Raw genomic sequence first — 15943 nt, forward strand, 5'->3', positions numbered from 1 at the left:
GCCTCCCGGGCTCACGCCATTCACCCTGGATGTGCCCCAAATTAGTTGTGTCCCAAGTTAGTTGAGCACATAACTTAGGCCTGACGAAGCAAAATAGCCCATACCCTGACCACAAGAACAGAAACATAACTCAAGTCAGTCCAAAAAGAGTCAGCCCCGGGATTTTTGCTTTCGCTGGAGCTGCTGGGACTGCATCTTTGTTGTTGCTAGTATTGCTAAGCTTGGAGTTGCTACGGTAACCTGTAGAAGAGTCTACCTGAGAATGAAAACAACACATCAGGAAGCAGAGCCCAGAGACAGATACAAATTCTTAATTTGAACACCCATATTTGAGCATTTCTGAAGCAATAATACACCCTAGATTTTTAGTACTATAAGCCATTATATTTGGAAGTGGAGAGAAAAAGAAGGCTTCAAAAGAAAAATTAGGAACAGAATTTTAGACCCTGGTGACTACTTAGATATGGGGAACGGAGAAGAGTGAAATGTCCAGCGTCACTCTGACGCTCTGGCTGGTTGAGGGAGTGGAAAACGCTATTAACAGAGATCAGAGGAGGGCCGGTTTTGGTCAGTGGAATAAGCTTAGTTTGGAGATGCTAAAACGGACCTTACTCCTTGAATTCTGACTGTATCTGGATCACGGTGCCAGGAACACTGAGCAGTGCATGTACCTGAGTTGCAAGCTCAGCAGCAGACTGCATGGCCAAGGCGGTCTAGGGAGACAGAGCAATGCCGGAAAGACCATTCCTCTAGCAGTTTACCAGTCTAGTAGTTTGGTTTTTTTTTTGAGACGGAGTCTCGCTCTGTCGCCCAGGCTGGAGTGCAGTGGCGCAATCTCGGCTCACTGCAAGCTCCGCCTCCCGGGTTCACGCCATTCTCCTGCCTCAGCCTCCCCAGTAGCTGGGACTACAGGCGCCCGCCACCATGCCCGGCTAATTTTTTGTATTTTTAGTAGAGACGGGGTTTCACCATGTTAGCCAGGGTGGTCTCGATCTCCTGACCTCGTGATCCACCCGCCTCAGCCTCCCAAAGTGTTGGGGTTACAGGCGCGAACCACCGCGCCCAGCGTAGTGTAGTAGTTTTACCAGGCAACCTCAAAATAACTGGCATTTAGGAAACGGAGGGAAAGTGAAGTATCACCCCTAAGCTCCACAGCATCTTGCTGGAGTGATAGCTAGACGGAAAACAATAGGCAAGTCCATCACATAAGCACACTACCGGGGGAAGTGGGAAGCTAAGCCAACACTCTAGGTCCCAATGTGTTCAACTCGGATGAAGGAGCCACTGAAAGACGAAGACCAAGTGATACCCTTGCAAACAGTCACTTGTGGGGGAGACACTCGCTTTATTTGAAAAAAACTAGCAAGGGGTAGATTCGACATTTTTTCTACTTCCTACGTATCAGGCTCTCAGGAGCTTTATGCACGTTGTTTTATTGAATCCTCAAAACTTCTCAGGCAGGAAAGCCTTATTCTTCCTACTCAGGCAGGTTAAGTAAAGTAACTTGATCAAGTTAAGCCAAATTAATCCGTGAACTAGGATTCAAATGCAGATCTGACGTTAAAGCTTATTCACATTTCATTATATCAACTACTTAAGGAAAATATACTGATCCTTCGTTTTTAAAATGACACTATTGGCTGGGCACAGTGGCTCATGCTTGTAATCCCAGTGCTCTGGGAGGCCAAGGCGGCAAGATCCCTTGAGGCCAGGAGTTTGAGACTAGCCTAGGCAACATGGTGAGACTGTCACTACAAAAAATTTGAAAAAATTAAAAATTAGCCGGGGGTGGTGGCACACACCTGTAGCCCTAGCTACTGAGGAGGCTGAGGCGGGAAGATCACTTGAGCCCAGGAGTTTGAGGCTGCAGTGAGCTATGATTGCACTATTGTACTCCAGCCTGAGTGACACAGTGAGACCCTATCTTTAAAATACATAAATAAATAAAAATGATGCTATCTCATCAAGAAGACTGTTTCTGAACTGGGTATTTCATCGGCCATAGAAAGGTTATGTTTGCAGTAACCCAGTCACAACGCCTCAATTAACAAGCACAAGGAATGTATTTACCAGTTGTGTATCTGGAGCTAGGGAGGCCGTCGGTACCATGAAGCCTCATTAAACACGCATTCTGAATTAACCAGCCACCAACACAGTATGCCTATAACAATGACGTGAGTGACTTTGTGAGGATGACCCCACTACTAAAATTAAGTTTTGATTAAAGTTTTTTGGTTAAGAGGCAATCATAAAAAGAATAAAAGACGGGAAAAGATTCTGCAAAGGAGCTATCCCACTGGCCTGAATGACAGGCACAGAATGCTATGAAATTTATTCACTATCTTATACTTCCTTTGTCACTATTAGCATAGTGAAAGGCAGCATAGGGTAAGTATTAAAAGTACAGACTCAGGCCGGGTGCAGTGGCTCACGCTTGCAATCCCAGCACTTTGGGAGGCCGAGGCTAGTAGATCATCTGAGGTCAGGAGTTCGAGACCAGCCTGGCCAACATGGCAAAACCCCGTCTCTACTAAAAATACAAAAAATTAGCTGGGCGTGGTGGTGGTCACCTGCAATCCCAGCTACTTGGGAGGCTGAGGCAGGAGAACTGCTTGAACCCGGGAGGCGGAGGTTGTAGTGAACCAAGACGGTGCCACTGCACTCCAGCCTTGGCGACAGAGCAAGACTCTATCTCAAAAAAAAAAAAGTACAGTCTCTTGGGCCAGCATGGTTGCTCATACCTGTAACCTCAGCACTTTGAGAGGCCAAGGCTGGAGAATATCTTGAGCCCAGGAGTTTGAGACCAGCCTAGGCAACATAGTGAGACCCTGTCTCTAAAAAAAGAAAAAAAAAAAAGCGCAGGCTCTGGTGCCGAACTGCCTGGGTTTGAATCCAGTTCTGCCAGGGATTCGCTGTACAACCTTGGCAAGTTACTTACCCTGTCCATTTCTCAGCTTTCTCATCTGTGACATAGCGATAACAGTAGTACCGACCACATACAATAGTTATAGGGATTAAAGAAGTTAACGCAGTATTCATATCTTAATACCTTAAAACAATACCTGGCATGTGGTAAATAGTGTTTGTTACATACATTAAAAAAAATAACCCAGCCTCCCTCACGTGAAGTGGTAGAGGGAAATCAAAATAATCCTAAAACGTGATTAGAATTTACATGGGACCTTTCACACGAAGCATGTCACAGACATCTGCAGGAAGAATAGACAAATAGGCAAAGCAGAAACTGAAACATGGAAAAGGGAAGTAAGATGTTCAGTTTCACTTAGCACAAATCATTCTCAGATCTCAGGCAGAAGCCCCAAAGTCCTGTCAGTACAGGTTTTGTTCAACAGGCCACTTTGCACATAAAAGTAGAGTCACCCTTAAAAATAGAAAGTCTTCACTCAGGAACATCTCATAAATCTTCCCTTGTTGATATTTTCTCAGAGGTAAATATTCTGCTTCTAGTTTTTGGATCCCAGCTGCTCCTGAGACCATCATTATATCTGAAACTGTTTCTAAATGTCAAGCGAGGTCAGGCCTGGTGGCTCACACCTGTAATTCCAGCACTTTGGGAGGCCGACGTGTGGGGGGAGAATCGCTTGAGCCCAAGAGTTAGAGACCAGCCTGGGCAATATGGTGAGACCCTGTCTCTACAAAAAAGTTTTTTAAATTAGCCAGACGTGGTAGCTGGCACCTATAACCCCAGCTACTTGGGGAGCTGAGATAGTATAATTGCTTGAGCCCAAGAGTTGGAGGCTGCAGTGAGCCGTGTTCACGGCACTGCGCTCCAGCTTGGGGGACAGGGTGAAACCCTGTCTCAAAAAATAAAATAAAAATAAAATAATAAATGTCAAGTATGACTCCGTTAAGCCACATTCCTGCTCTCGCCTGCCAGCATTCCAGCCTCTTTAAAAGATTAAGACCAGTTATTAATGAAGCAAACCCTAAATATGGACGGCATCTCTATAGACTCCGATTCATCATTTAGTCAAAGTAGTTCGAGGTTTTTTCGACTTTTTGTTTTTTGAAGACAGGGTCTTCCTCTGTCGCCCAGGCTGGAGTGTAGTAGTGCGATCTTGGCTCAATGCAGCCTCGACTTATTGCACTCAAGTGATCCTCTCGCCTCAGCCTCCCGAGTAGCTGGCCCCACAGGTGAGCACCACCACGCCGAGCTAATTTTTCTATTTTTGTAGAGACGGGGATCTCCCTAGGTTACCCAGGCTGGTCTCAAACTCCTGGACTCAAGCGACCCGCCTCGGCCTCCCCCAAGGTGCTGGAATTACAGGTGTGAGGCACCACACCCGGTCCAAAGTAGTTTTTATATTTTAAATCCCCCAATTTCTAGAAGATATGAACTTTCTGACAATGGTTCCACATAAATAAATGTGAACTTGCTTAGTTTGCATTGTGAGGAAGAAGTGACAGGTTTGAAGACGAAAAGGAAATGACACAGAGGTCCTGCCACTCTCTGACAGGGATTCGGCAATGACAAAAGTGCAGCGTTTCTGGTCTCATCAGCAGCCCCCGCCCCCACCGCACTGCCATGACACTCGCTCACTTTCTCCCCAGGCTCTCCTCGCCTTCATCCCCATGCTCATCTCTTCCTAAGCTTCTCCCGAGGCCACTCATTACGCTTCACCTCTGCTCTCAGGAATTCTTACATCCTCCTCGCGTTGGCCCCACTTGCTGTCACGGCAAGTTTCAGTCAGGGTGGTGCCCTGCCCCTATCTATAGACTCTGGCCTGTAAAACCTCACTGCACCCCTCTGGCCTCTTCGCCCAGTCTCTCAGCAGCCACCTCCTCTCCAGCAGTCTTGGATCTGAGCTTCACCCTCCTCTGCTGCCCTTGCCCTCCGCAAATCCCACCCACTCTCCTCACCCTAAGTCCGTTCCTTCGTCCCATCCCCGCCCCGCCCGTCCCTCCTCTGCGAAATGCTTCCCAAACAAGTCCTCCGCAGCCGTCGTCCTCAAGCCTCGTCGCGCCCGGCCCTTCTCTCCGTGACCCCGCGCCCTCCCAAGCCTCCCGGGGCTCCGGCGCCCGTCGCTGCCCCGACTCCGCGGCCGCTCCCAGCCCACCTGCTCTCCTCAGGCAGGCGCTCCTCGCCGCCTCCGAGCTCCATTCCCGCGCCCTCCGGCCGCATCCGGGGCGGCGAGGCCGCCTCTTCGCCCAAGAGAGGCGTCCCTGCCGCTTCGCCCTTCAGGGCTCCCGGCGCCCCCTGGAGCGGGAGGAGGCACCTGCGGCCGGTAGGCTCCGGGTGATGCGCTACACCCGGGCGGCGGCAGCGGCAGCGACTGCCGCCTGGGCTGCGGCTTCTATCCCGGCCACCCCCACTTCCGGCTCCGGGGACTACAGCTCCCGGCAAGCCGTCCGAGGCTAGGCCGCTCCCGCAGGCCACGTCCTCCAATCCCAGGCCGCGCTCGCAGACCGCGCCCCTCCAATCCCAAGCCGCTCCCGCAGGCCGCGCCCTCCAATCCCAGGCCGCTCCCGCGGGCCGCGCCCGCCAATCCCAGGCCGCTCCCTCCAATCCCAGGCCGCTCCCGCAGGCCTCGCCCTCCAATCCCAGGCCGCTCCGGCAGGCCTCGCCCTCCAATCCCAGGCCGCTCCCGCAGGCCTCGCCCTCCAATCCCAGGCCGCTCCCGCAGGCCGCGCCCTCCAATCCCAGGCCGCGCTCGTGGATTACTACGCACTCGGTGGCTGGCTGGGCCGGCTCGCAAGCGGCGGGGGACATCGATCGCAGGGATCCGTGCCGGGGCGGACCCTTATTCACCCCCGTGACATTACACGCTGGGGACCGAACTCAGTCCGAGATGTAGACTAGGCAATAACGCTAATCTAATCCCGGTAGGATTAACCCCACTCAGCCCGCCCTGGCTTAATGTCCGCTGGTGGTGTTTGGAGACCTCGAGCATTTAAATGAAGCCCTCACGAACAAGAGCACAGGTTGCTTTAGGATCATAAAAGAGCAAGAGAGAGGCTTCTGGGGGCTCTCGGAAGATGGATGTCAACGCAGAGTTTTGAAGGCTGAGTATGGGTTAGCCAGGAGAAAGAAGAGAAGGTGGAGAGAGCAACACGGCAGATACGAGGAAGGAAGTGCTGGCTTGGGAACTGCAGGTGCTGGGTAGCCAGAGCTGGGAAGGAGTGGGCAGCAGCATGCTCTGGGCATTCTGGTGTGAGGAAACCAGATCATGAAATGCCATTTTAAGGAGTTTGGATTTTATCCTGAAAACAATAAGCAAATCAAGCATATGCAAATCAAGAAGTGATTTAATCGAATCTGAAGAGAAAGCCACTTTTGACAATGTGGACAGGAGATGGGGCAGATATAATACTATACTGAGGTAAGGGTGGAAGGCTAGATAGAGGAGACTGGTCATCCTTATGGGGGGACAACCAAGTAATGCTAAGAAGTGAAGCGAACCAGTTGAAAGAAACATGTGGGCCTAGGGTTGCCAGATAGTCTGGTTTCTCTTTTTTCTTCTTCCAAGACGGGGTCTCTCTCTGTCGCCCAGGCTGGGGTGCAGTGGCGCAATCATAGCTCCCTGCAGCCTGGAATTCCTGGGCTCAAGCAGTCCTCCTTCCTCAGCCTCCTGAATAGCTGGGACTACAGGTGCGAGCCACCACACCTAGCTATGATATTTTGATTTTTTAAAAGAAGCTAGGATCTGCATTTTTAAGCACAACTTCCAAATTTTTAAACGTTGGCAACGAATTTTTTAAACTTTCAACTTTGCACAGGCCAAACACAGCTTGTCTGTAGGCTAAAGGTGGCCCTTGAGTTGCTAGTTTGCAAACCCAGGCTTAAACTACAGCAGCGGTTGAAGAGAACAAGGAGGCTCAGATTAGAGCAATGTGAAGGCAATAGAATCAGCACTACTCTATAAAGGACTGACTGTGGCAAGTGAGGGAGAAAGAGGGATCAAGAATAACTCCGTGAAAAACTAATGACTCTGTTAAAATAATATATGGCTTTTAGGTATTTTCAAACTTAAGAAAAGTGTTTTGGCAATTAAAAATAATGAAAGAGCCTCTTAAAGCAATTTATGATTTCATTTAGGTTAAAAAATACTATCTTTCAAACTTTCTCATTTTCCTACTAAACGATTATACTTCTTTAAGAAAGGGGCAATATTACTCATTGGCATTTCTCTACCTTCTGTGACTTTCTTCTCTTTTGGAGAAGCAGTCTTGCTCTGTCACCCAGGCTGGGGTGCAGTGGCGCTACCACAGCTCACTGCAGCCTCACCCTCCTCAAGCGGATCCTCTCACCTCAGCTTCCCAAGTAGCTGGGACCACAGGCAGTGCCACTATGCCCAGCTAATTTTTTTTTTTTTTTAATTTTTGGTAGAGACAGGGTCTCACTATGTTGCCTAAGCTGGTCTCAAATTCCTGGGCTCAAGCAATCCTCCTGCCTCAGTCACCCAAAAAGTATTGGGATTACAGGCATGAGGCACCATACCTGGCCTCACTTCTAGTTCTATAAATGTATGAACTTTATTTTTTGGCATACAGTATAATCCCAAATTAACACTATATTTATTATTTATTTATTTTTGAGACAGAGTTTCGCTCTTGTTGCCTAGACTGGAGTGCAATGGCGCGACCTTGGCTCATCGCAACCTCGGCCTCCCAAAGAAAATGTGCAATTTTTAATGTTAAAATGAAAATTAAAAAAAACTTATTTCTAAGCTGAGCGCAGTAGCTCATGCCTGTAATCCCAGCTCGGCCGGGCGCGGTGGCTCACGCTTGTAATCCCAGCACTCTGGGAGGCCGAGGCGGGTGGATCCCGAGGTCAGGAGATCGAGACCACGGTGAAACCCCGTCTCCACTAAAAATACAAAAAATTAGCCGGGCGTGGTGGCGGGCGCCTGTAGTCCCAGCTACTCGGAGAGGCTGAGGCAGGAGAATGGCGTGAACTCGGGAGGCGGAGCTTGCAGTGAGCCGAGATTGCGCCACTGCACTCCAGCCTGAGTGACAGAGCGAGACTCCGTCTCAAAAAAAAAAAAAAAAAAAAAAAAAAAATCCCAGCTCTTTAGGGGGCTAAGGGGGGCGAATCACTTGAGGTCAGAAGTTCGAGGCCAGCCTGGCCAGCATGGTGAAACCCCATCTCTACTAAAAATACAAAAATCAGCTGGGCATGGTGGCGGACGCCTGTAATCCCAGCCACTTGGGAGGCCGAGGCAGGAGAATCACCTGAACCTGGGAAGCAGAGGTTTCAGTGAGCCGAGATCCCACCACTGCACTCCAGCCTGGGTGACAAAGTAAGACTGCCTCAAAAAAAAAAAAATCTTATTTCTAGACTGAGCAAATCCTTAACATAGTTGATGAATGTTCATTTTGTTCCTGCCCCAAGTTCCTGCAACTCTAGCTGAATACAGCTACACAGAAGGGACCCTCCACTGCATGAAGAGGGTCAGAGCTTGAGTGGCTGCTATGTGCAAGACGTTGTGCTTTAGTGAGTCTCCCCCAGCCTGGACTCCTCATCCCAGAGCAGGGAACCTGAGGGGCAAAGAGAGAGGAAGCCTGGGAGAAGGAGGAATGCCTGAAGACCCATGACCCAAGAATCCTGGCTCCCTGAGCCTTCCTGGACTACAAATCTATCCAGTACAAATTGAGGATCTCTTTGAAAAACAAACAGTTTTATGTAAATGGGGGGAATTTTGCACTTTATGTAAATTTGTTTAGCTTTGGAAAATGTCACAGTTGGTCATTCAGTGAGTCAATCTAGAATCCCTGGTGGTCAAGACTCCTGCCTTCCCCAGGGAGGGCAAGGCCTAATAAGCTGAGAGGTCCCACCCCTGAGTCCAGGAAGAATTCCCCTTCAAGTTCCCTTGTCCACCCAGAGCAGGTTCCCTAGTCACACAGAATTGATACTCAGGGACTTAGTGGCCAGTAGTGCTCCTTTAAACTTGCTAGCTGAGGCGGGCAGGCTCCTCCAGAGCTCTTGAGTTTCTTAAGGGCAGCAGCTATGCCTGCAACCCTGTCTGTCATGTTCTCTGCAGTATCCCCAGCATCTAGCACAGTGTCTTGCACATAGTAGGACCTCGAACTCTGTTGAATGAACGAATAAATGAACAGACAAATTTTGAGATTAAAAGGCAGAAGACTAGAACAGGAAAAGTTTACAACAAAGGAAAAGGGCAACACAGAAGAGGGACAGAAAGCTACAGCAAAGTGGCAAAGAAAAGCTACTGCAGCAGAAGACAGTAGCAGACAGGTAGAATGGAAAAAATTGAACAGAAAAGAGAAGAAAAACTGTAGTGTATATATAAGAAGTTTAAGGGAGGTACAAATTAGCTACTGTGAATTAATAACTAATATTGGCCGGGCGTGGTGGCTCACGCCTGTAATCCCAAAACTTTGGGAGGCCGAGGCGGGTGGATCACGAGGTCAGGAGTTCAAGACCAGCCTGACCAACATGGTGAAACCCCGTCTGTACTAAAAATACAAAAATTAGCCAGGCATGGTGGCGGCACCTGTAATCCCTGCTACTTGGGAACCTGAGGCAAAGAATTGCTTGAACCCGGGAGGCAGAGGTTGCAGTGAGTCAAGATTGCGCCACTGGACTCCAGCCTGGGTGACAGAGCGAGACTCCATCTAAAAAATAAATAAATAAAAAATAACTAATATTAGCTAATAATTAGTTATTATACCTAATACATATTATCTATATATCATATAATATAGATTATACCATACTCCTTTAATATACCAGTATAATACATATTACATCAATATGATTTCTAGATATCCTCTTTTGAAAAGCAAAAGAGTTAACATAAGAAACAGACAAATTACAAGAAAAGGAAATTACATACCAGTGTCACTCATGAAAAGACAAACTTCTTGGCAAAATATCAGCAAGTCAAATCCAACAACATGTAAAAAGGATAATACACCATGACCAAGTAGGTTTATCCCAAAAATGCAATATTTGGGACATCGACATTCAAAAACAAAGAAAATCAACATTCAAAATTTGATAGCCAATGTAATTAGCCATATTAATAAATTTTGCAAGAAAAACCTTTTGATAATCTCTAGATACAGAAAAAGCATCAGATAAAAGTCGGAATTTATTCATGATTAACTCTCAGCAAATCAGGAGTAGAAGGGAACTTCCTCAACCTAATAAAGGGCATTTTTAAAAATTAGCATCATACTTAATGTTGAAAGACTGAACACTTTCCCTGTGGGGTTGGGAACCAGGCAAAGATGTTCACTTTCACTACTTGATTAAACATGATACTAGGGTCCCTAGTCAGTGCAATAAGGCAAGAAAAAGAAAAGGCATACAAATGAAAAACAATTATGCTATGTGAAATAATCCAGTTAAAAAGTATATACTGTATGATTCCATTTATTTAAAATACTAGAAAATGCAAATTAATCTACAGCAACACAAAACAGATCAGTAGTTGCCTAGATAGTAGGTGGGGGGTAAGGATTACAAAGGTGAGCAAGAAAACTTTAGAAAATAATGAATATATAATAATATTTATTCAGATTATCGTAGTGTTTTCACAGGTATATATCCTGTACACCTGTATAAACTGCATACTTTCAGTGTGTGTCTTTTATTATCAATATATCTCAAAGCTAAGAAAAGGGGGATTTAGGCTGGGCGCGGTGGCTTCACACCTGTAATTCCAGCACTTTGGGAGGCCAAGGTGGGCAGATCACGAGGTCAAGAGATCGAGACCATCCTGGCCAACATGGTGAAACCCTGTCTCTATTAAAAATATAAAATTCAGCCGGGCGTGGTGGCACACACCTGTAGTCCCAGCTACTCGGGAGGCTGAGGCAGGAGAACTGCTTGAACCCGGGAGGCAGAGGTTACAGTGAGCCGAGATCACGCCATTGCACTCCAGCCTGGGCAACAGAAAAGGCAAATCAAGCCAGGTACAGTGGCTCACACCTGTAATCCCAGCACTTTGGGAGGCTGAGGCGGGCGGATCACCTGAGGTCAGGAGTTCGAGACCAGCCTGACCAACATAGTGAAACACTGTCTCTACTAAAAATACAAAATTAGCTCAGCATGGTGGCGCATGCCTGAAATCCAAGCTACTTGGGAGGCTAAGGCAGGAGAATTTCTTGAATCCGGGAGGCAGAGGTTGCGGTGAGGTGAGATCATGCCACTGCACTCCAGCCTGGGCAACGAAAGCAAAACTCCATCTCAAAAAAAAAAGGCAAATCAAACCGATAAAAAGTTAAGGGGTGAAGTGTGTAAGAGTTTACTACCTTTGAAGAAACGTAGATTTCTGTGCACATTATGAAAAAGGAGCCAGAAAGTGTTAACAGAAAACTATGAGGTTGAGCTGGGCGCGGTGGCTCATGCCTGTAATCCCAGCACTTTGGGAGGCTGAGGTGGGCGGATCACCTGAGGTCAGGAGTTCGAGACCAGCCTGGCCAACATAGTGAAACGCTGTCTCTACTAAAAATACAAAAATTAGTTGGGCATGGTGCCATGCACCTGTAATCTCAGCTACAGGGGAGGTTGAGGAAAAGAATTGCTTAAACCCGGGAGGCGGAGGTTGCAGTGAGATCATGCCACTGCACTCCAGCCTGGGCAATAGAGTGAGACTCTGTCTCAAAAAAGGAAAGAAAGAAAGAAAAGTATGAGGTTGAGAAGGTTGCCAGATTTAGCAAATAAAAGACTCCCAGTTAAACCTGAATTTCAGTTAAACAAATGTCAACCTTCAATAGTGAGATTCAGAAAACATGACTAAGTATAAAGTTTACTGCAGCACAAAGCTTGAGGATAGCCATCCAGAAACATGATTCCAAAGGAATGGGGTCAGTGCTCCAAAGTGAGGAGGCCAAGATTTCACTTATATAGGCAGAAACAGTTACAATGATTTGATTAGTATAACTTGCTACATTCCAAGGAAGATTCCTTTAATATTCTGTGAGGAGGTGTAATGTTCTGAGGGGTCTTATCTCTGGCACACCTCAATCATTCCAGATCACTTACAGGAAAAAGCAGAAGTTACAACTGCATGCTGCTTGACTCATGCCACATAGCCACGTCCCTCTAAAAGCTCAGAATAATTTAAAGTTTCAACAGCTTTAAGTTTGAATTATTTTATTTCACACAATGAAATGATTCTCTGTTGTAAATATATCCTAAATATTACATGAAACTTACTGTAGTAAAAAAAAAAAATCACTGTTTATCTGAAACCTGGGACATAATTGTACTAAACAATTGTCCGTTGTTTATCTGAAATTCAAATTTAGCTGGCCCTGCATTTTACCTGGCAATCCTGGAGGTTGTTTTATCTACATTGTGTGAAATGAAGTCTTTTAAAAGCGCAGCTGCTTGGATTCCATGTTTATTTTGACTTAGGCAAAGCTGCGGAACTGCTGTTCACCACACAAAGGCTGAATGCCCACGCCCAGCACAGGGCCTTATTCGCAGTAGGTGCCCAGATATTCTTTGCTCTTCAAGATGTGTGAAGATAGGGTGTGCATCCATCTTGCTCACTTTTTTTTTTTAATCCCCAGGGCCTATTACAGTGCCTGATGCTCAATGAATATATGATTAAATGAATAGCTACCTCTCCTGCCCCAGAAAATTGTAGGGTTGACCTTTTAACCCTGGCCCTTATGGTTGGCTGGACTTCTTGGACAGGACCCAGTTCCGATTTCTTGGCTTGTCTTCCTCTTTATTTTTACTGTGTGTGTCTCGGGTTGCTATTTTGTTCTGTTTTGTGTATGAAAAGACCTACCATTACCCACAATGCTTTGCTCTTGCTTTCCTGCCTTTCCCTCTGGAATCTGGGGATGGCTCCTAGGCCCCAAGACTCTCAGCCCTTGGGGAAACCTGAAAGTCTGAAACACAACAGCTAGGACTGTTTAATGAAATACTGCAGCATGGCCTTTTGCACCATGGAGACTGGGGATAAGGCTTTGGTTTGGGGGAGAATATCAGGATAAAAGAGAATCTTTTTTTTTTTTTTTTTTGAGACAGAGTCTCGCTCTGTGGCCCAGGCTGGAGTGCAGTGGCGCAATCTCGGCTCACTGCAAGCTCCGCCTCCCGGGTTCAAGCAATTCTCCTGCCTGAGCCTCTCCGAGTAGCTGGGACTACAGGCGCCCGCCACCACGCCCGGCTAATTTTTTTGTATTTTTAGTAGAGACGGGGTTTCACCTTGGTCTCGATCTCCTGACGTCGTGATCCGCCCGCCTCGGCCTCCCAAAGTGCTGGGATTACAAGCCTGAGCCACCGCGCCCGGCCTGAGAATCTTTTTTTTTTAAGACAGGGTCTCACTATGTCGCCCAGGCTGGTCTCGTACTCCTGGGCTCAAGTGATCCACCTGCCTCGGCCTCCCAAAGTGCTGGGATTACAAGCGTGAGCCACTGCACCTGGCCGAGAATCTTCATTATATTAGTGGTAGGGAGGATTTTATACATTGGGGATTTTTATCTGTCCTATAAATACCTGAAGTACAAAATGCCTCCAAACTCTAATTGCATTAATTTTCTTCCATAAAATTAAGAACTTACCCTAAGGATCCTCTCTGTAGTTACTCCCACAAATGAGCAGAGATGGTAGAAGTTATTTCCAGTGAGAGAAGGTGAATGTGGAGAAAATGACTTGTGCTTAGAGGATTTTAAATATACTTTTCATACTCACTATTATTACCCCTTTTTCTGGTTTTGAAGATGGGTATGAGGTCCAGAGACTCTCCCAAAATCATACAGTGAATAACTACAGTCAGTGAAAAAGTTATCACTCAGTAAAACTCAGGTCTGGGCCCACAACCCAGTTTCTCTAGTGTTTTTTTGTTTTTGTTTTTTTGAGATGGAGTCTTGCTCTGTCACCCAGGCTGGAGTGCAATGGCACGATCTCGGCTCACTGCAACCTCTGCCTCCTGGGTTCAAGCGATTCTCCTGCCTCAGCCTCCCGAGTAGCTGGGATTACAGGTGCCCCCCATCATGCCCGGCTAATTTTGTATTTTTTAGTAGAGATGGGGTTTCACCATGTTGGTCAGGCTGGTCTTGAACTCCTGACCTCAGGTGATCTGCCTGCCTTGGCCTCCCAAAGTGCTGGGATGACAGGAGTGAGCCAGTTTCTCTAGTTTTTAGCAGTCCAGACTGGTGAAGGGGCTTCAGGGTGTGAGAGTAGTAAAATCAAGCACATTATGCTGAGGACATACATGATACTCTCCTTGACATGCCAAATATTGTTCTTGAGTTTCCGAGTCCAAACTTTCCTCCACTATTAAAGTTTCTTGTGCCCCTTGATAGGTGTGTGGTTCACTCTTCTTACATTGTTATGTCTTTGTCATGAGACAAAAAAAAGAAACATCTTGACCTTTGAGAATAAGAAGTTATTTAGAATATTCCCAAAAGCCTAACAAAAATCATACATTTCCCCAAGATAAGACTACTAGGCTTACAAAAAAGTCATGGTTCTTTGATTTCAGCTGGAAACATAATCTGTGTGAAGACTCCTGGTTTTATCCATGCTGCATATACAGGAAACGTTCACATTTACTTTTATTGTTAAGGTGACCGCAAAATTGTCACTGCAAGCTTTGCTTTAAATTCAGGCATGGAAAGGGGAGCTGGAACAGCTGGCTTTAATTTTTAAATGTGACATGCATAAGAAATATTTTAAAACATGGGATCCCCAAGCAAAGAATAGTAAATGTATCATTGGTGTTGAAGTTGGAAGCCACATGACATTGTGACATGACTAAATTAAGCAGAGGCTACTGTGGTTTTGAGATGGCTCGTTTCCATGCTAAAGGAATTTTTGCATTTTATGAATTGGAGAGGAGAAAGGCGACAGAGATTTCTAGGTGGACAGAATGCATCTGGTATTGTCCTTAGATGTAAATATCCGAGATAGTTTTAAGCTGTATGAGGGTGATATAACCTAAATGCTTCCACATAAACGCAGTTACTTCAGGGAAGGAGAATGAGGTAAGAAGAGAGGGAAATACCGTATGTTGTAAACGGAAAAAAGTTATCATGCAGGAATTCATCAAATATTAAATTGTTTTCCCGTAGGGATGATTAAAAAGTAAACGAACCCTTCTATCCATTCCCAATGCAAATGAATTAGAAGAAAACGCAGCTACATCAACAGAGGTACTTACCCCTCCCGAGGGAAGCCGAGGTCTTATTAGGGTGGTGAACACCGTGCCAAATGTTTTGAGAGTGCCGATTGAGAGATGGTACAGACACGGGAAACCTTAGCATTTCCTCTGGATGTTAAGGTGACGCAGGAACCGTCACTGCAGCGTTTGCTTTGCGTTCAGATGCGGCAGCTCAGCGCAGCTGTAGGTGGAGGAGCGTGCCAGGGAGAGGGGAGCTGGGATGCAGCTGCAATCTACACTCGCAGGGGTCTGTCCTGCCTCCCGAGGCTGCATTGCAGTGGGCGCGAAAGGCTCGTGTGTACCTAAGTATAGGGGACCTGTCTGCAGCAGGAGGGCCTCGAAGGACACGGAGGATTATGGTATCACTGAAGGCATAAGATTCAGAGGTGCCCGCGGTCTAGCATCCCCCAGTTTGGGCGGAAAGTCCAACTGCTCACAACGGCGGTCCTCGCGAGCGCCCAGAGCAGCGGCTGCAATGCCTCGTCCCATCCTGCGAGGGCCGCTAGGAGCGAGTCACGGCGCGGGGCCGCTCTGGTCGCCCGCGAGTGTCGGTGGCCCCGCCCCGCCCCGCCCCGCCCCGCCCGCAGCCGCGGGTGGAGACCGAGGACGGCGCCGGCGCGTGCGCGCTCCCTCGGTGCGGCGGGCTGCGTGCGCGAGTGGGAGGTGGCAGGCCTGCGCCTCCGGCCTTGCCCGCGCCCGCTCCCAGCGCGACGTCTGCAGCCATGAACCGGTTTGGTACCCGGTTGGTGGGAGCCACGGCGACCTCTTCGCCGCCGCCGAAGGCCCGCAGCAATGAAAACCTCGACAAAATAGATATGTCTTTGGGTGAGGGGCCG

General features: G+C 47.4%; 1 protein-coding gene across 8 annotated transcripts in view; it reads right to left on the bottom strand.

Annotated features, from left to right (window-relative positions):
- Window positions 1–15665, bottom strand: part of RUBCN (rubicon autophagy regulator) — a 72458-nt gene extending 56793 nt beyond the window's left edge. For 7 of the 8 annotated variants that reach the window (XR_009209310.1, XR_009209309.1, XM_032171974.2 and 4 more), the window contains exon 1: window positions 5079–5318. Coding sequence is in view for 5 of the 8 variants with exons in the window: in XM_032171974.2 (XP_032027865.1) it covers window positions 5079–5143 (65 nt within the window). In the remaining 3 variants the exon portion in view is untranslated. Of the gene's footprint in view, window positions 1–5078; window positions 5319–15107 lie in introns of those variants that run through there. The other variant, XM_058426373.1, reaches the window with a different exon arrangement.
- Window positions 15666–15943: the final 278 nt, after the last annotated feature.

The sequence above is a fragment of the Hylobates moloch genome, unplaced genomic scaffold (assembly GCF_009828535.3).
Source record: "Hylobates moloch isolate HMO894 unplaced genomic scaffold, HMol_V3 SCAFFOLD_13, whole genome shotgun sequence".
NCBI classification, from domain to species: Eukaryota; Metazoa; Chordata; class Mammalia; order Primates; family Hylobatidae; genus Hylobates; species Hylobates moloch.